This window comes from Rhodamnia argentea, chromosome 5 (genome assembly GCF_020921035.1).
Source record: "Rhodamnia argentea isolate NSW1041297 chromosome 5, ASM2092103v1, whole genome shotgun sequence".
NCBI classification, from domain to species: Eukaryota; Viridiplantae; Streptophyta; class Magnoliopsida; order Myrtales; family Myrtaceae; genus Rhodamnia; species Rhodamnia argentea.
The window spans coordinates 25,358,468-25,377,644 of NC_063154.1; the positions used below are offsets into that span (position 1 = coordinate 25,358,468).

A 19,177-nucleotide genomic window follows, 5' to 3' on the forward strand; every position below is an offset into this window, starting at 1 on the left:
TATGGTCCATGTCCCACATTGATTGAGAAATAGAAGAAGAGAGGGACAACTCCTTATAAAATGGGGATCCCAATATCTTAGGTTGGGCACAACGCTAGGCTATCAAGAAGGCCCATGGTGTTTGGGCTGGATTTCAAGTATAAAATTTGTCCGGGACGAGAGTGTATCCCTCTAGGCGTGTCAGACGCGTGTCCGTGTAACATAGGTTCTTGGTTGGCCACTTTCTAGAAATCAAGGAAGCCATATAAAATTGTGGTTCACTTTTCAATTTAATAAAGTAATGGGATATGATGGAGGAAAACCACCTTTTCTGTGAATTTTCAAAAAATCAAAAATAAAAAACTAGTGTCCCCATCCGTTGCTAAATTGTGCATATCTTTTGGATGTAGTTTTCAAGAAATTCAGGATACTAAAATTATAGACAATCCCATGTGAAGAGAATCAAACTCTTTCAAAGTTTTTTTATATTCAGTAAAGTCTGTAATATGTTTTGTCAGCCATACTTCTTTTCCACTTTGCTCATAAAAATGTCTTTACTCAGCTATATAAAGTGCAGTGATGTCTGAGTAAAAGGCAGATTCTAGAGAAGAGAAAATTTTACAAACTTCCACTATGTTCTCTCCGATGTCCTTATAAATCTTTCTCCTTGGAGCGTGGTCATTGGAAAGATGGACTGAATAAGATGAGTGGATTCAAATAGACTTTACATTTGTCACTTGTCGCAACCCTCCCAAAGGGCGAAAAAAAGTATGCCCAAGGAAGGGTTAATGGATTACAATGCCAAAAGGCTTAGCTCGAGCTCTCCCAAACCCATACCAATTCGTAGCCTTAGAAGTGTCTAACGTGCAAAAGCAATCGCCACTAGCCTATTTGGGCCGGCAAGAAACCAAGTAAAGTGTGCAAGCGTTCCTCTAGAACCAAAGATTTATAAGGTCTGAGCACTTGATTACACTAGCCAATCGGCTAATGCTTTTTCGGTACTTAAACTTGATTATTCATTTTTTAAAGTGTTTTCATGCTGTTTTTCTATCAATTTATTTCCAAAATTCTTGTTCGCTAAGTGTCCCTGCAACATCTCTAACTGCTAAAAAAGAACAAACAATATAAGAAATGCACAATCAGGTAAAAATTGAAACATATGTAAAATGCACAATTAACAACCTAGCATTTTTCTAAAAGAAACGATCAAGATCCTAAAGTAAAGCACTAAAGGCTTATTCAATTTTTTGAATCACTAAAATCTAGTAAAACTAGTCTAAATCTAATTTCTAATTTTTTTTTTTTTTGGAATTTTCTAATTTTTAATTTTAATTTTATATGAATATTTTATTATATATTATTTTAATTATTTCTTTTATTTCTTTTTATTTCCTTTCTAGATTTTTTTAATCCTTTTATTCTTTATTTTATCCAAATCGGGTCAGATGACCCGACCCACTCCACTAGCATCCGACCTCGACCTTAAGGGTCCGAGTTGGTCTAAAGCTTGGACCTGCCTTAAGGCCCGGCTCGAAAATGAACCTGTTTTAGCCCCAAATTCATTCAATCTATTCACAATAGGAAGCACAAACTCCGAGGGCCTCCGTGTCTGATTGCTCCACCACGCGATCGACATGTGATGTGCGAGACATCCGACAAACAATGAATGATATTAACAAACGGTAGATTAATGTTTTTAGCGTAAATTCGTTCTAGGCTCTTTCCTTCTTATTAATTTATTTGTGGATTTAAATCAAATTAATATGATTGAAATAATCATAAAGATGATAGTAAAATATATACAGTTAATATACGTGTCTCAACTTATCGGAATTCTCTATTTCTTAAGTCGGCGTGTTGTGTCATGTTGCTATCACGTGTCTATGTTACTTAGTTATTAACTCTTTAGCCCAATTACTACCCGACTCAATTCTTGAGTAGGCGTGCCGTGTCGTGTCGCTATCGCGTGTGGGTGCTACTTAGCTATTAACTCTTTAGCACAATTACTACCCAACCCAATTCTTCAGTAGGCATGCTGTGTCATATCGCTATCGCGTGTGGCCGCTACTTAGCTATTAACTCTTTAGCCCAATTACTCCACTAAATAGACCCCGACCCAATTCTCAGCCTCTTTTATTCCTTTTTATTTCTCTATTTTTTATTTGTTTTTATTTTTTTCTAATTTTTTTTTAATTTTCTGGATCATCTTCTTCCTCGCACACCTTTTTCCTACGTAGCATTTCCGGACTAATTAGCTACAAATCAGTTTCATCGATCAATCTATGAGTACTCGGTTTCCGAGAAAAAGAAGAAAACATATTATAAAGGGAAGCGTTACCTGATTCGATGGCGAGGAAAGGTCGCCGGAATCACTGACGGCGGTGGACCTTGGCTTGGCTACCGTCTCGGTCGCCGACACTCTCTCGCTCGCTTCAGCAACAACAAAAGACCAACCTCTCCTTTCATTCGGGCCTAAAACAAAACAAAACGTTGGAGAAAACCGGCCCAAATGTGGGCAATTCAATGGGCTTACGAGGCTTATATCTTGTTTTTTTGGTAGCATCGCCTAAGTAGATCTTGCCGATAAGAATGCAGGACAAAGAGTCTTAGGAAAAAGCTAATGGTATTTGGAGATAAACAGACAATCCAATTTAACGGTAGCGAAGGGTAGGTGTATGAAGATAACATACTTGTATCGAACATAACTCACTGCCAAATGCAATATGTATACCTGTGCATGCGGTGTATATATAAATAACATGTGATAATTCAGAACATAACCAACCAAGCACAATATACAAAACTTGTCGACGGCTCAACTAGAGAAGCACTGAAAGTGATTGTTTTCTTCTTTTTCTAAAAGCTGAACTTTTTAGGTGAAAAATGCACGAACCTCGACGGACGAATTTGGTGGATCCTATATATAAAAAAAAGGGAAAGGGGGACAAGAGGGCATGTGTTTGACTCAAACTTTCAATCTGCATATACTATTTTTTGAGTCCTCATTTGCGTTAAAGTTGAAGCATACAAAATTATAACGACATAATCAAGTGAAAGTTTAGGAGTGACGATTGAAAGTTCAGAACAAAATACTTATTAATTTCAGAATTTAGAATGTTTATACAATTTTCCCTAAACTGAAAGTAGACATAAAGGATGACTATCGGGAATGTGAGTCCCATGAATATAGGTCCTACCTTGGACTCATCAAATGTGATAAATTCAGTTTAGGACATGTGTAACGTTCACCGGATATTTACAGGTGGAAGATACTGTCATTATTGTTATCATCGATTATTTTTCACAATTAAGGAGGATAAGATACAAGAGAAAAACAAATCAAATCAAACCACTGAAATCCACACGATGAGGCCGCTATTACTATAGTTGCTTTCCTCCAATTTTTTTTTTCAAACTTGTAGAAAACGTTGACTTTTCTTTAATGTCATGAGGCCAGAATTTCCTGTTGATATCGTGTCGTTGAGATTTTATGACAGAGTTTAAATAATACGTGGTTTATGATCTCCAGCAATCTTATAAATAGTCAAATTAGGGTGCCATACACGGAATCTAATAACGCAGTCAGTGGAGTAGAAGAACTAGTCACGAGCGGCTTTAATAGCCATGTAAGCTTCAGTTTTTAAAGCAGGTTAATAGCCATGCATACTCGTAGGATAGTCGAAGGGTTAATTCCCTAAAAAAAAAAACCATCAATTTTAGGTTTAATTCAATTCTATTCCGATTTTTTTTTGTCTAGCAAAATCCACAACCTTCACTTTAGTCCTAAATCTGGATGCGTAAAAAAATCACTACTACTTCTTCTTTTTTTTCTTTTTTTTTTTTCGGTACCTATGTGTATATGCATAAAAGACATGCATCCTCAATCAATCCCAAACCCACAAGCGAGTTGATCAAGGAGATCGAGGAATTCAATCATCATAAATCAAACTATAACTCTCTATAGCAGCTACGTCACTGATTATTTGTACTCTCTTTTCAGGTTTATTTTCAATGAAATCTTTACAAAGCAAGCATTGTCGAGAGAAGAGTTGGGGGCGTGGTGATGTGGCATCACGGCAAAGGGATTGGTATCCTGAAAGTACAGAGAGATCATCTAAATCGCTAATATTACGACGAGGGGCCATTTCAGTTTGGTTTGGTTTAACCAAAATGAGCCGAACCGGAAAAAAGAAATGTTATTTTTTCATTATCTCAATCGAAAACTGAACCGAATCAAACATGTGTTTGGTTTGATTAGGTTTCCATTTCTGATTTTCAATTTGGTTTTGACACCGGTAGCTGTGACAATGATGTAGGTTAATAGTTCATGAAATAAGAATCATAAGATAAACAAAACAATTCGACAATTTGTAGAATGCCAATAGTAAATTTACTCAAGCCAAAGCTTTTCCCAAAGCCAAAGTTACAGGTACAGCCAAGGAAAAAGTGTTTATTTCCTAAACTCTCTTAAATTGATAAAAGTGTTTATTGGATAAGCACCAGAAGCAAACTTCCTCCATAACGAAATCTCCCCATATTTCTACTTGTCAAAAACAGCAAGCGAGCAAACATATCAAGCGGACCTTATCCGACAATCCGGCCAAAGGGTTTGATGTGAAGCCTTCTCCAGTTAGTTCATTATACCCAACTAAAATGGCATAGTGCTTGATCTAATTTGGCTGTTGAATATTCCTCTCTGAGAGTCCCAAAGGTTACACATTCCTTCTTCTACAGCTATTTTTTCTCTTCAACTGATCTTCCTGAACAGGATGAGCATCCTCTATATCTAAATCTTGGAGATCTCCCAAACGTTGAAAATAGGGAATTCCAGCATTATAGGAAAATACCACACGCATGGATGAGGAATAAATTCCAGCTCGCACATTGAATTAGTTATAATGCAGATCTTCTCAAATCTTCTCAAATCAGTCAAGATTGATTGATATTAGCAGCGATGGCACGTCAATGACAGACGGGGAGGAGAAGAGAGATTGGAAGGTGTAAAATCAGTAAGGAGAAGAGGAAGGATTCGAGAAGATTTGAGCTCTAGTGAAGAGGACGGATTTCGTTTTCTCTTTGAACTGATTTGAGAAGATTTGAGAAGATATGCATTATAACTAATTCAACGTGCGAGCTGGAATTTATTCCTCGTCCACGCGTGCGGTATTTTCCTATAATGCTGGAATTTCCTATTTTCAAGCCCAAAGAACCTAACCTTCGAGGCCAGGTCAGTACCTAGAATTGGTTAGTCGAATGCTGCTTCACTGGCCTTTCTCTTTTCTTGGTTGTAGAGCAAACATCGCAGCGTCACACGTTGCACTAACCTCTACTCTAGCTTGAACTCAATCTTTATGATGCAATCCCCAACTACAGATCGGTCGGTGAAGCAACATTCGACTAACCTCTTCTCCGAAATAGAAGAATATCGCGTAGAATTGAAGGCACGATCCCTGTGCTTTGGTTGAGTTACTCAAACATCATAGCGTCAAAATTATTGCTTATTACTCCAATTTGTTTTGTTTCCCTAATCCCTTGGATTCAATTTGGATTAGGAGAATTACCGGAAAATTTAAAAAAAGGGCCATGGTTGTATGGGAACAAAAAGTGGGCTTTTATGGTTGATTTGGTCTATTAATGTGAAAATCACGACAATCATACAGTCTAAGTTCCTCTCACTCAGTGACCTCGTTGTGATGTGACGTTGCCTGCTGTTCAAATCATTTTAGAACTTTCAGTTCTATAAAAAATTTAGCCCCTTTGGGATAGGATGTTGTCCTTGTTAGGTTTATATCTTTCTAGTCAACGAATTTACTTATAATTGTGATCATTTTGATTCTATTAGGAGTTTAAAAAGTTTTTAGCACGGTGGTGGGGATGAACATAAACAAAGAAGGAATCGCGAAACACAATGTGCAGGAAACTACGAGGAAATCATTTTAGCAAAAAGCAAAGCTACTTGAACATAGAAGCGAGACACACCCCTGCGGTCCTTTCCGTCGCAATCAAGTCTCGTAGAGGAGAAAGAGATTCTTCACTGGATCAAACAGATATGTGTGTCTCACTTCGAATTTCGAGCAGCTACGCTTTCCGTGAAAATAATTTCGTCGTAGTTTCCCTCACGTTGCATTTCACAATTCCTTTTTTCTTTATACATATCTTGCTAGTTAACTTCGCCTTTGAAGAGGCCAAAGACCGTGAAGAATCTCCATCTCTCCTCTGCAAGAATTGATTGCGACAAAAAGGACAGCAGGTGTGCGTCTCGCTTCCAAGTCGGGGCAGCTTCGCTTTTCGCCAAAATGATTTCCTTGTAGTCCCCCACACGTCGCGTTTCGCAATTCCTTCTTTGTTTATGTTCATCCTCGCCATTGTGCTAAAAAGTTTTTAAAGTTCTAATAGAATCTAAATGATCACAATTATAAGTAAATTCGTTGCCTTGAAAGCTATAAACCTCACAAGAACAACATTCAATCGCAAAGGAGCTAAACTTGTTAAGATTTTAAAGTTTTAAAATGATTCAAACAGCAGCAACCTCACTTCACCGCGGGGTCACTAAGTTAACAACATATCAGGGACTTAGACCGTCTAATCGTCGTGATTGTCACATTAATAGGCCATGCATCCATAAAAGCACACATTTTTGTTCCCATACAGCTATCACTTTTTTTTCCACAAATTCTCCTAAAGCAAATTCAATCCAAGTAGTTGGGAAACAAATTATGGAGTAACAAGCACTGATTTTGACTCTATGGATGTTCATGTAACTCAACCAAAGCACAGGGGTCGTGCCTTCAATTCTGCGCGATATCTTTATATTTCAAAGAAGAGATTAATCGAATACTACTTTATTGACCTGCCGGTAGTTGAGGATCGCAGCATAAGGATTGAGTTCGAGCTTGGAATAGCGAGTGAGAGCTCCTCAAGAGAACTTCTTGCCATCATTGCACTTCACTATGTACACAGATTTGGTCAGGATCAGATTGAATCTCATCTTGGCCCTATCGACATCGGCATATGCTTGTTCACCACTGTTGTACTAAAAAAAACCTGCAGTTACATAACATCAGGATGAGCAATATCACTTTCTGAATCTACAAAACAAATTTATAGGATCACCTCTCTATGACTGCCGCGGTATAAGACTGCATCTTTTGATAATATAAGCACCTGAATCAAACAATGGATAGAATACCTTCAACTCACTGGGCAACATGTCCAGTGTCTTGGAAGGTTCTCGGTAAAATTTATACAGCAGAAGGCACGGACAAACCGCCGAGCTTTTGGCAAGAATATTTTTCCATAACCCAAACAATTTCTTACCTTCAGATTGAACAATAACTGCCCCCATGAGGCGATCTCTGCGATTTCGATGGCTGGATCAAGTTCACGCTCTCCCTTCCCCTCGTAATCCCTCTGATGCTATCTCTATCTCCTGAGAGCTCAGCTGGTGCTTGCGGAAGCACCGTGTCTGCGGAGAAGGGCGTCAACCGGGAATCAGAAAGCTTGGCGTCCACTTGAAGAAGGGAGGCTCCAGTGGGTGGACATGTTGGGACTCAAAGTTCCTTGGCCACCGGAACTCGCCCATCGTTGCTCACCTCTGCTGATTGTTCCTCTCTTTTCCTCGGTCTGCAACTGCGGAGGTGAGCAACCATGGGCGAGTTCCGGTGGCTGAGGAACTTTGAGTCCCAACATGCCCACCCACTGGCACCGGATAGGCGCTACCGCCAAAGCCACCCTTCTGCACATGGACGCCAAGCTTTCTTGTTTCCCAGATGACTCATCCGGTCTTCTCCCCGAAACACAGCGCTGCTGTAAGCGCTAGCCGAGATCTCAGGAGATGGAGACGGCAGGGAAAGGGAATCGCAGGGATCGCCTCGTTAATCGGATGGTGATGCCCAAGCGCTTCTTTTCCTTTCCAGCAGATGTACGTTGTAGAACCTCGAGCACGTCATCTAGGTCCACATTTCATCATGCGACCTATCGAGTCAAAGCTTAGAATGTCAGGATCATTTTTCTTGTTGAACATTGTTTAAGATTCTGATGTTATCTAGTTCAAAACAGGCAAGAACCGAGACAGGCTTAATGGTCTACGAGAAACACAGATCAAACATGTAGTGATCTATCTTCTATTGGCTTCTAAGAAAACAATAATCAAAGCATTCATTCATCAACGTATGAGCATCTTATCCACCATGATGTCCTATATGTATTTGACTTCATCACAGTTCAAACTACATAAGTTAGAGATGAACTCTTTGACCAAAAAAAAAAAAATTAGAGATGAACTCACCAATCCGACGATTAAACTAGCGATCCGGCCACCATTTCCCACCTTGGGAACTGGACGGATTGGCCAAGGAAACCTCACCACGACTCAGAGGGTGCGCACTCGAGTCAATGATTCCAGATTACATCCTCTCCAGTACCGCCATTGAACATCGACAGATCTTGGTTACCTAATGGAAGCGAAGCGGCGATGATGGTAATGGTGCAAGATGAAGCCGCGATTCCCACCTCTCAGTTGCGAAGCAAGGGACAACAGAGTACCTCGGACGATCCTTCAAGACGGCGTTCAATGGCGAGCGAATACCAGGACCCAGGGAAAACACACCTCCGCATCGTCTAACGACAACCAGTGAGACTTTTATAGGTTTTACTTAGGGTTTCGCGGGATCGTGCCAAATGGCGAGATTTTGAAAGGTAAGTGCTCAAATCCTCCTATGTCAAGCATGATATTCTAAATGATCAATCGGCTCTTGAAATTTAATTTTTTTGATCAAGATCTGATGTCTTTTAAAATTTGTAGTCCCTGAACTTAAAATGATAGTGGAAACCAATGGGATTCTACTTTTAAATTGTCATTTTCCAACCAAAGGTTAAATTCCTCAATTTGGCCAAAAGATTAGGCTTCGACCAATTTTGTGAAAAATGTGTGATTTAAAGGCCTAATTCTATTTGTGCCGTCGAGATACTACGGATTGTAACACCCTTTTTTTTTGGGGGGAGGGGGGGTGTTTGAGAAGTGAGACCGTGATAGGGATCTCGAATCTCGAAGTTTATAATTTTTAACCATTGGAAAAATTCAAGTGTAAACAATCTCAAGAAAAATCTCAGTTCTGTGTATATATCCCTCTTTCCTATCCCTCATTCCACGCGTTTCTGTGCCAAAACTGCGTCAAAAAACCTGTTAGAGTTTTTTTAACCGAATTGATCCCCTTTTATTTGCATATTATTTTTTTATTTACTTACTTTTTTAATTATCTATCTTTTTTCTCTATTTTACAATAACAAAAATTTATTTTTTATTTTTATATTATATATTTTTCGACTAACTAGTGACACATGCACTGTTGGTCAAGTTGTATTCGCAATTTTGTGTTTCTTATAAAAAAATTTTATTATCTTATATTGTATCAATTTTTTTTTATTAATTTCTCTTGAGTTGCACAAAGTGTAAAATTTGGTCAAAACTCGTGATCAGTAATATAATATGGACATATCATGAAAGTATTGGAGAAGAGATACGGCACAACAACATTAGTCTCAAATTTCATCTAATTAGCTAAGAAGATTGAATATGGTAGGTCATTTGCTCTCTCACTCTAATAAATGAAGAGGCTTATAATAGAATTTTTTATGGTCCCCCACCTACCTCCAAAACTATTTTTCACGGCCTTTTGATGTACTTCTATCTTGTGTTGAATTTGTGTGCACAACTATTTAGACTAAAAGTTTAAGAGAATATAATATAACCAGAATTAAGATTAATATACATGCATGTCATACAAAGAAAACTGTAATTTGTATGAGCAAACCAGGACATTTCTGTTTACAAGGTAGTTTTAATCATTGTAATGTAATTAGGAATTTTGATTGATCACATTAGAATAATAATCTGTTTCTTTTAAACTTAGATATTCAGTTCTCCGCATGCAAGGCGACATTTTTGAGCTTTGACTTTTAAGGGCGTCCGATTTGTTAGACCTCGAGGACTTTCTCAAGAAAATCTATTGCTGTTGGTAAATTTTTTTAATGAACTTCGTAAAATCCTGGTTAGAACAGTAACTTCCAATAAATGAAGTAAGTAACATCTACTTAGCACCCGTAAATCTCAGTGTTCGCATTTCATTTTCTCTAACTGCATTATTGATTTCAATTCAAGTATAGCTTCCCTATTCTATTTTCACCTGTTGCCAATGGTGAAAAATTTAATGTAATTCGGGAAAAAATCGATCACGCTGCTAATGTCATTATCATGTTAATTTTCCCCAATCAGTCTCATTGAATTTGTATAGAAAATAAAATTGGAAATCTCACCATGCTCCCTTTATTTGGAGTTGTCCCTTCCACTCTTCCACAAGGTGATATGCTTCAATTGCTTCCTTCATTGTTGCACTCAATGCATCCTTCATTGTTGCACTCAATCCATCATCAAACTCAGCAAAAATGGTGACTAAAATTCATATGTCAACAAAGACCGATAAAAGCTTCATGATTTCATCCTCATTTTTTCTTTTTCTCTGTTTTTTTGACAAGTTGCATTGTCTAGAGAAAGCGACAGGACTTCAAGACTAGCCTTTTGAACCGGGCTCAGCCGAACTTTTAGATCAGAAGCCGCATTGCTCGCGGCCATGGCTCCAGATGTGGAACTCATGGCCAAAAGCTGCTGGAGTGCCGCGAGCAACATGGCTCGTTAGTCGCCAACGACCGTGGACGACCAGATCTTAAGAAACGGTCAAAAAGACGTCTGAACATGGGGACCGATGGGCAAGATCCGGAGAAAAGAGTGGGTGGAGATGAATAAGAGAAAAGTCAGATTTTTATCTTTTAAATCCAACTCAGTAATCAAATTTCAACCAAAAAAATGCACGCCACCTCAGCAATTAACGTGCCCCTTTGCACTCTACAAATTTAAGGAGGGGGTGGTTATAACTGATGACCTATTAATTCGTGGGTCCTTCAAATGCGTAGAAGGGATTAGCACCTCACTTTGGACTTGGGAAATATTTGGGCACTTGCATTTGGATAAGAAGAAATTATAAAGACAGGAGGATTCACTTGACCGACACCTTTACACAGTAATTTTTTAAAAAAAGGCGGGTCTATTCGAATTATGTCGAGAAAGAAAGTTGTGCAATAGAAAAAATTAGAAGAAATTCTTAGTATGTTATATTAAAACCAGTTGGATTACAACAAAAGTATAATTGCCATTTACAAAACTATTCCCCACATTTCCGTTCGGAAACATAACTTTTGGCAAAGCAATGGCGGTGATTATTTAACTGAATAATGAATAATTGCCAAGTCGATAATATCAACAAAGCTTGCATGTGGAAGTACAAAAATATATTCTTTAGCAATTGTTTTCAATTTTAAGTTTGCACCAAATGAAAATATTTAAATATCTAATAGATAATAAGAATTTCTCCTAATAAGTAGTGCCTGAACTTTGACTCAATATGCATTATCATGTATGAACTTTTAATTTGTTCAATACGATCCTAAAGTTTTGTTATAATTCAATGTAGTGTCTACTCAATCAATATTATCCTTCCATTAAACCAAGTTGACGGATTTTATTGATTTGGCTTCCAATATGGTTCGTTTGAATGGTGAATACGTAAATAATGTTACGTGTAATGTAATATTCAACTCAAATCAGGAAATAATAATCCACGTCATCAAAAACATGGATAATGTAGAATATTTTAATAATTTACATGTAATGTTATTTTTTTGTTCACCGTCCAAACTTATCCGATTAAAAGCCAAGTCAACAAATTCTTTTGACTTGAAATAATGGATGGATAATTTCGACTAAAAAACAAAGATAATGGATGGATAACATTAGATAAATTATAGCTTAGGGACTAGATCGAATAAACATTTACCTCGCCATGTTGAACAAATAAAAAGTTCAGAGATAATTTTGCACATTAGTTTAAAGTTCGTAGACCACATTGAATAAACTTAAAGTTCAGGTACTATATTATACATTGGTTCAAAGATCACTTGTGTCATTTTCCCTTCTCTAATTAGATTTGCATGAAAGAAATATTTATTGCAAAACAATGTCTATGTTTGCAAAATCGGAATAATTAAGAAGTTCCCATAATTCGGCTCTCGAAGTTAATAAGTAATTATAATGTTTCATCTCTGACATGAATTATTATTGTTAACAGCAATTTAGGATCATGCTAGTGTTGTAATTACTTATATTACCAATAAAAATATGGTGTAATCTGCACCAATAAACTTAAACTCATAGTATTATTTTATGGTGTTTGTTCTTTGGTAATAATATTACTATCGCAATTCAGAACATATGCACTTCAATCCCGACATCCACGTCATTGTCTTAGCAAATGAACATCAGCACGATGGGAAACAAAAAGGAGAGAGAGAGAGAGAGAGAGAGAGAGAGAGAGAGAGAGAGAGATTTGGGTGCTGCCCCCCTTATTCTTTACCTTCTTGTTGAATCTCCTTTTTGGGTGCAAATCTTCTTTGTTCAGTTTTTTGTTTTGTCAAATGTCAAAGAGAGTAGTTCAAAACCCTTACAAGAATTTTCTCTTTTAGGTCGTCTTCAATGTCGAGAAACCAGTTGAATTTATCTAGAACCAAAAACGCACACCAATGTAAGGCAATGCAGTGCATTTTTTTTTGCAGAAACGAAGGTGTCGCTCGTGTCGGTTGTCCGCTCGCTTAAAAGAGTTCGATGAAGCCCCACAATAAATGGCGATAATAACTTATGATGATTCTTGATATTTATTTTTACATATCAATATGCAATATGTTATATGAGAGAATCAATATGAATTAATCGAAGATTAATTCGAAATGTAGGATGAAATTTCAAAAAGTAACTACGTAATTATTTGACTTAAATGAAAAAAATTGGGAAGAACAATTGTTCCTGGGAACATAAATTTGTGCAATCATTAAACGCATTTATTTTTGGATAGTTATTAAACGCGTTCTGATTCTCTAAAACTCATCTAAATAACAGAATAAAAAAATCATTTTAATCAGAATCACTTTTTTTGAATCGGAATGGTTACCATACCGGCCTTAAATGCTCCGGGCTCATTTCCTGTGCTGACATTCTTGCAATCGCTGCCGGGGACTTCATCCACTTGGTACTTCAATCAACCTCTCTTCCTTAGCTTGTGTTTTTTTTTTAAATAATTTTATTTTGGGATTTACTCGTCTTTAAATTGTGAATATGTGATGATTCATGTCCAAGATATTCATGGTATGGAAATGAGAATCAGTGCCCCCCACATGCTCGTCCCAGTCGGACTATCCATTTGGTGGTATTTCGGATCCAGTTTCCTAAAGTACAGGTCCCCCCCAAGTATTATTTATTTTATAATGACAATCAATATCTCCAGAATATTTTGACTATTATGAATTATTTAACATTTTTATTTAAACATACGACATATTAAGAAAATTTAGAGAAGGCTCCCTTTTGGGTCGTTGGCAATATTTATTGATAGTGCGAAGAACAAGGTTGTAATAGAACATAGTTTGAGCAATACTTTATTAATATGAACATAACTTTGCCTTTATTAATCTGCGATTTGCTTTAACAGCCGAGACTATCGTAATAGGTTGTCGTCTTGTTGACTTTGTTTTTCTGTCCAAGTTGGAGCGAACCAAGAGCTTAGAAGCAAGACAAAAGGTTTTCTCTTTTCATTTTAATTTAAGAAAGAAAAAATTAAGGCATCATAAGGACAAGACCAATGAATTTTTGTAAGTTACCCCATATGGCATCATAAAGACAAGGCCAATCAATTTTGTTTTATTTTTGTTTAGCTTTTAGCAAATCTTAAATCTTATATAAAGTAAATATGCATTTCACATCATTTTCTAACAATTTAAACTTTTAGACAATATGACTGTGCATTCAACTTTAATACGAGATTAGCCATTAGAGCCAATAAACTTTTAGAGAAGCTTGTTGCGCAGAGCCCATGTTAACTCGACATAATAGAGGTTTCTTCATGATCGAAAGAATAGTTTAGGAGGAATCGAATTAAAACATTTTATTTACTTGCTCAATTTTAGACTAATGTATCTAAGAAGATGATTTGATGTCGAGTGATACTGCACGGAATGCAGTATGGCGGTCCATATTACCAAGTGAAGAAAGGGAGGTGGGAGGGGAGGATCTCAATAGCCGCCTGAGTGCCACCTAATATCCCGCGAGCAAACTCGACCGTCAATAAGCTCCTCAAGCCCTGCAACTCCAATGGCCTAACCCTAGAGGACATGGTGGTCCTCTCCAGCGCGCACACGATCGGGTTCGCGCACTGCAAGCAGTTCTTGAGCCGCCTTTACAACTACAATGGCATGAAGCAGCCCAACCCGATGATTGACCCGAGGCTCTGAAGGCCCTGAAGATGTCATGCTCGCACTTCGGGGGGAACAAGGACATTGTCGCGCCTTTCGACGTGACCGCGCCGTTCTTGTTCGACCATGCATAGTATGCGAATCTGGAGGCCAAGCTGGCCTCGGACCAGGCCTTGTTCGCGGATGCGAGGACGAGGCCCGCGGTGCAGGACTTGGCAAAGGATAAGCAGAAGTTCTTTCAAGCTTTTGGAGCTGCGATGGAGAAGATGGGGTTGACTGGGGTCAAGAGGGGGAGGAAGCATGGGGAGAGGAGGAAAGATTGGAGCTTCCATGAGTGAACGTGAATGCTTTTCTTTCTTGGTTTTTCAAATTTCATATTGTTTTATTTTGTCATTGGATTTGGGTTTTGCATATGTTGAGTTTGACGGGTTGAAGTTTGATGTAGAGTTGTAGGCGAGGCCTTGCGAATGGATGAGAGTTGCAGGAACTTAGTCTGGAGAGTTTGTGCATACTTTATGCACATTCACTTGTTAACTCCAAGGACAAGATCATGCACTTGTTAACTTCCCACTTATTTCAAGTTTAGATTTCAGACCACACAAATTTAACATCTACATTCAGTTTTCGTTTAGATGAATATTAACCTCGTTTTTTCATACTGAATATGCATTACAAATGGAGTAGTTCCGTGAATATAGTAAAACCAACCGTATATTTTATACAAGCTTTGTATAAGATAAAGAGTGTTGCAAAAATAGAAAACGATCCAAAATACCGAAAAAAAAAATAGAGATTGAGTGGACTAATGTATGTCACGACCTAAAAATCAGGTTAACGGATTACCGGGTTAATTAAATCAACTAACCTAATTCGGACCCTCCCAAGTCCTACCGAATCGCAACTTAGGTTTATTCATGAGAAAATATTTAATCGGAGCCGCCACTAATCATTTACGGTAGGTTGATTAGAAACCTATATAAAATAGCGGGAGAACTATTTTATCTCTACGAACGGGAGAGAATAAGTCCGAGGACTTGGTTACGCTAATTGAAAAAAATTAATGCCCTTTCGGTACCAATTTCATGAAAAAAGTCTTTCCGATTGATCGATGTGAATTTGATTAATTGGAAAAATGTGACATGAAGACCATATATTAAGCGCCCAGAGGATGATTTTTTTTTGGTATTTTCGGCAATAAAAGAAAGCATTCAAAAGCATTCAAAAATCTGAACAAAAATAAACAAAAATGCCCATAATATACCTTTAATTTCCGATTTTTTTCGAAAATCCTTTCATTCCCAAAGATCTGGGCTAGAGCGAGATTTTATCCGCTACATCCTCAAGGATTCGAGCTAGTATGCGGATACGCGTATAGAAAAACAACATCCCTTTTGCCAAAGGGTAGAACACGAATTTCTATACTAAATCACCATCCCATTCCACGAGATCGTGGCTAAAGCGTGTGATTTATTTTTCCGACGGGTCTAGGCACAAAGGGGAGCATATATTATGGGCATGTTTGTTTAAAGATGTGCAAATTTTATAACAATCAAAAGCAAACAATCAGCACGACAAAAATAAAATAAAAATGAGTCAATTGAGATTGAATTTTCGAAAATTAAAAGAGGGGCGGCCGAAATTATGACATTGGGGTCCACCTTTCCTCATCCAAATTACAAATGTTAATTTGAGGAAATTATCTTTAAGGATCAGAGAAATTATTTCAGATAATTCTCAAAATTTAAGACGTTATCCAATGAATTCAAATCTTATCGCTAACCAAATAATTTGAGAAAAATTCAGGAGAGATAAGATAAGATAATAGCCAAAAACCAATCAACCAACTCGATGATCATGAGATAACAATTTCAACATAAAGTTCAAGTTACTATCTAGTTAAGCACGATTCTTATCCGTAACATGAAATTATCATCGGATAATCAAAGATAGTGTAACTCAACCAACCAAAGATCAAAATTCAAGGCAATGCTCATCCACATCATGCATAATTCGGCCAAGGTGACTCATAAGCACTGAAAATCAATTTTTTAATTCAACAAAATCCACGATTTTTTCAACCAATTCAATTTGATCTTTGGAAATTGTTCGAATAAATTTTACTTTGAGAAAAGATAAATTTCCAATCAAATTTCAATCTATTCCCAAAAGAATCACAATTTGACCAAATTCGTGAACAAGTTTAGAAAAGTCAGAATTTTGTTTCAAATACTCAATTTTCTACACTTGTGGTTGAAATTGACAAAAATATGCAATTTTTCAACTTTGATTGCAAATCAGCATACCTTCATTGGCGTTTATGAACGTATATGCATGTTACCAATTTAAACAAGCATAGATAGCAACCAAAAAAGTTGAGAAAATTACCTTTTTCCGAGCTAAATTGCAGCACACGTGCAGCCTTGAAATTGCGCCTTTTCGAGCTCAATTCGTCGCCAAACCTCTTCCGAATGATCAAGCAGCAATAATAAGGAGATTAGAGCCTTAAATAATGATGAAACAAAGACTAAACGACCTTGAATAAGGGCTGATCAGCGGCGAAACAGTAGTGGGCAGCAGCTCTTGGTCAGCAATTTTGGTGGTTCGGGTGCGCCGGCGGCGAGACGGATTGGCGAGCGGATGAGTGGGGCTAGCGGCAACCGATCAAGGCTGAATGTTGGACTATGGTGGATGCACAACAGCTGCTGGACGGGGGTTACGGCAGCTGTGATGAATAGGGGCAATAGGACCCGGCGATGAGGAGGGGTCGCTCGGCTTGGGGCACCTTCGGCTAGGGGATTATCTCAAGCACGGGGAGACAATCATCTCACAAGAAAGCTCTGAATTTTCTGCTCTCAAGGCTCTCTCTCTTAGGTGCCGAAAATTTGATAATGGCCTCCTCCTTTGAACGTGAATGAGCTCTTGTTTATATAGAGTCCTGAGCCAGAGTCCTAGTAGGAGTAGGAGTTGTCGGAAACCGTCGGATTATCAACCCTAGTTAGAATAGGATTTATTATGAACCGTTAGATTTAGGTTTCTGAATCCGATAAAACTCTAGCTAGATAGGATTCCCAAATCATTAGAACTCTTGAATTATTTGAACTTCGAGGAGTCCTAATCCACTAGGACTCTATGAATCTCGGCCAAAGGGGGTAATGATGAAAGAAATGGCTGAAAATGGCCTCTTTTGTGGGTTTAGAATGCAATTTTAGGCCTAATTGGGTTCTAGATGATTAATGGCTAATTAACTGGGGGCTTCACTTCACGATGGGCTAATTTGGAGTCAAATTAAGGACCGAACCCATCATGGAATTTCAGCCAGCCTTTGTAATGCCTCATTCGAATTTTCTAATCAATCCATGGGCTCGTCTCGCATTCTTGAACTCAACTAAGGCTTTTCTAAATAACGGACATTTAACCGAAAGCCTTATTTGGATAATTTAAGCTTGAACCAAATAAAATTGGCTTGAAGTTAAGTTCAATTAGCTTAATAAATTCGGCACACCCTCTGCCTGAACAAAAATTTTCAAACTGAATATGATCTTGGTGAACGCTAAAACTAAGCTCAATTGACTTACCTCCGATTCTAAATGTAATGACTGACAAAAATTGAATATGCAATGCATGAGAAATCATTTTTGTGAGAACAATATCTAATTCTCATTTTATACTTATGTGAATGATTTTCTAAAAATCAAAATTTAGGTGTTAACAATGTAGAATAATTAGGATTTTCTAACACAAATTAGGAAATAATAGGACGACTAATGTGTCGAAATATTTAATCTTTAAGAGACTATAAAGTGAAATTCATAATAAGTGGTGGAATGATTTAATTGCAAATATCAACATTTGCCAGAAAAATAGGATGATATTATATTGAAAGAAGCACAAAATTTATAGAATTGCAATCAACCAATAACATATAGAAAATTTAACATGAAAAAAGAAAAAGAAAAGAATTGTAAAAGGGAAGCAAAGTACTCTCTCCCCGCGCTCACCCTCCACTCTTCCGGCACTCTCCCCGGTTGCGTGCGGTTCACTCAGCCGCTGCGTTCCGCAACCACGAAACGGCGGTGCCTTCCAATCAGAGCCATGAGAGCCGCCGTTCAGAGGGTTGCCTCCGCCAGCGTCGAGGTCTCTCTCCCTCTCTCCACCCCCCAACCACACACAACGGAACACATCATCTTAACGCTTCATCGGCTCATGTGAGCTGCTGCATCGCGGGTCGAAGGCCGTATAGTGTCGGAGATTGGCCCTGGCCTCCTTGTTCTCGTCGGAATCCGACACCGACTCCAATGCCGATTATATGTACGGAATTCTCGTCTTCTTATCCAAAATCCTTTCTTTTTACTTCGCTGATCATCATTTCTCTTGCTCTGTTTCGTGGTTGAAACGTTAACTCTTAGAGATACGAGTACGAGAGAAAACAACTTGAGGGTCTTTTCTGTTTTTCGAAATTGGTTGCAGATGTCGGAAGGTCTTGAACATGATGAGATTGTTCACGAACGAAAGTACAGGGAGAGGGTGGGACCAAAATGTAGTTTCTTCCCTCAAGTTGCTCTTGCGTGCACCATAGAGAAACGAATTTTGCTGTGCTTCCTTCTAATTTGTGCTTCATCTGCTGTTGCATCGCAGGTAATGCAGAAGAATTATGGGGTTCTTTTAGGTAAGCAATTGGTGGATTTCGTTGTTCTCTGTTCAACCGTTGTCATATCTCGTTGCAGATAAATTCTGAGGTTTCAGGGGTTTTCTGCAACCGAGGTAGAATTAGCAAGTAATCTCATGTTGGTTAACTTGTGGATGCTACAGTCAGTCAATTTACATGTTGCGATGCCACCTCAGAAGG

The 19,177-nt window shown here is 38.0% G+C and overlaps 1 protein-coding gene and 1 pseudogene across 1 annotated transcript; both read left to right on the forward strand.

The window, feature by feature from the left end:
- The first annotated feature begins 10,607 nt into the window (after positions 1 to 10,607).
- LOC115729831 lies at positions 10,608 to 14,681 on the forward strand (annotated as a pseudogene).
- Positions 14,682 to 18,320: 3,639 nt separating this feature from the next.
- On the forward strand, positions 18,321 to 19,159 carry LOC115729833 (D-aminoacyl-tRNA deacylase-like; the record flags this gene model as incomplete). The annotated part of the gene is made up of 5 exons (XM_048279721.1): positions 18,321 to 18,465; positions 18,556 to 18,639; positions 18,799 to 18,868; positions 18,967 to 18,997; positions 19,141 to 19,159. Coding segments are annotated over exons 1-5 (246 nt in total), but the record flags the coding sequence as incomplete, so codon positions are not given.
- Positions 19,160 to 19,177: the final 18 nt, after the last annotated feature.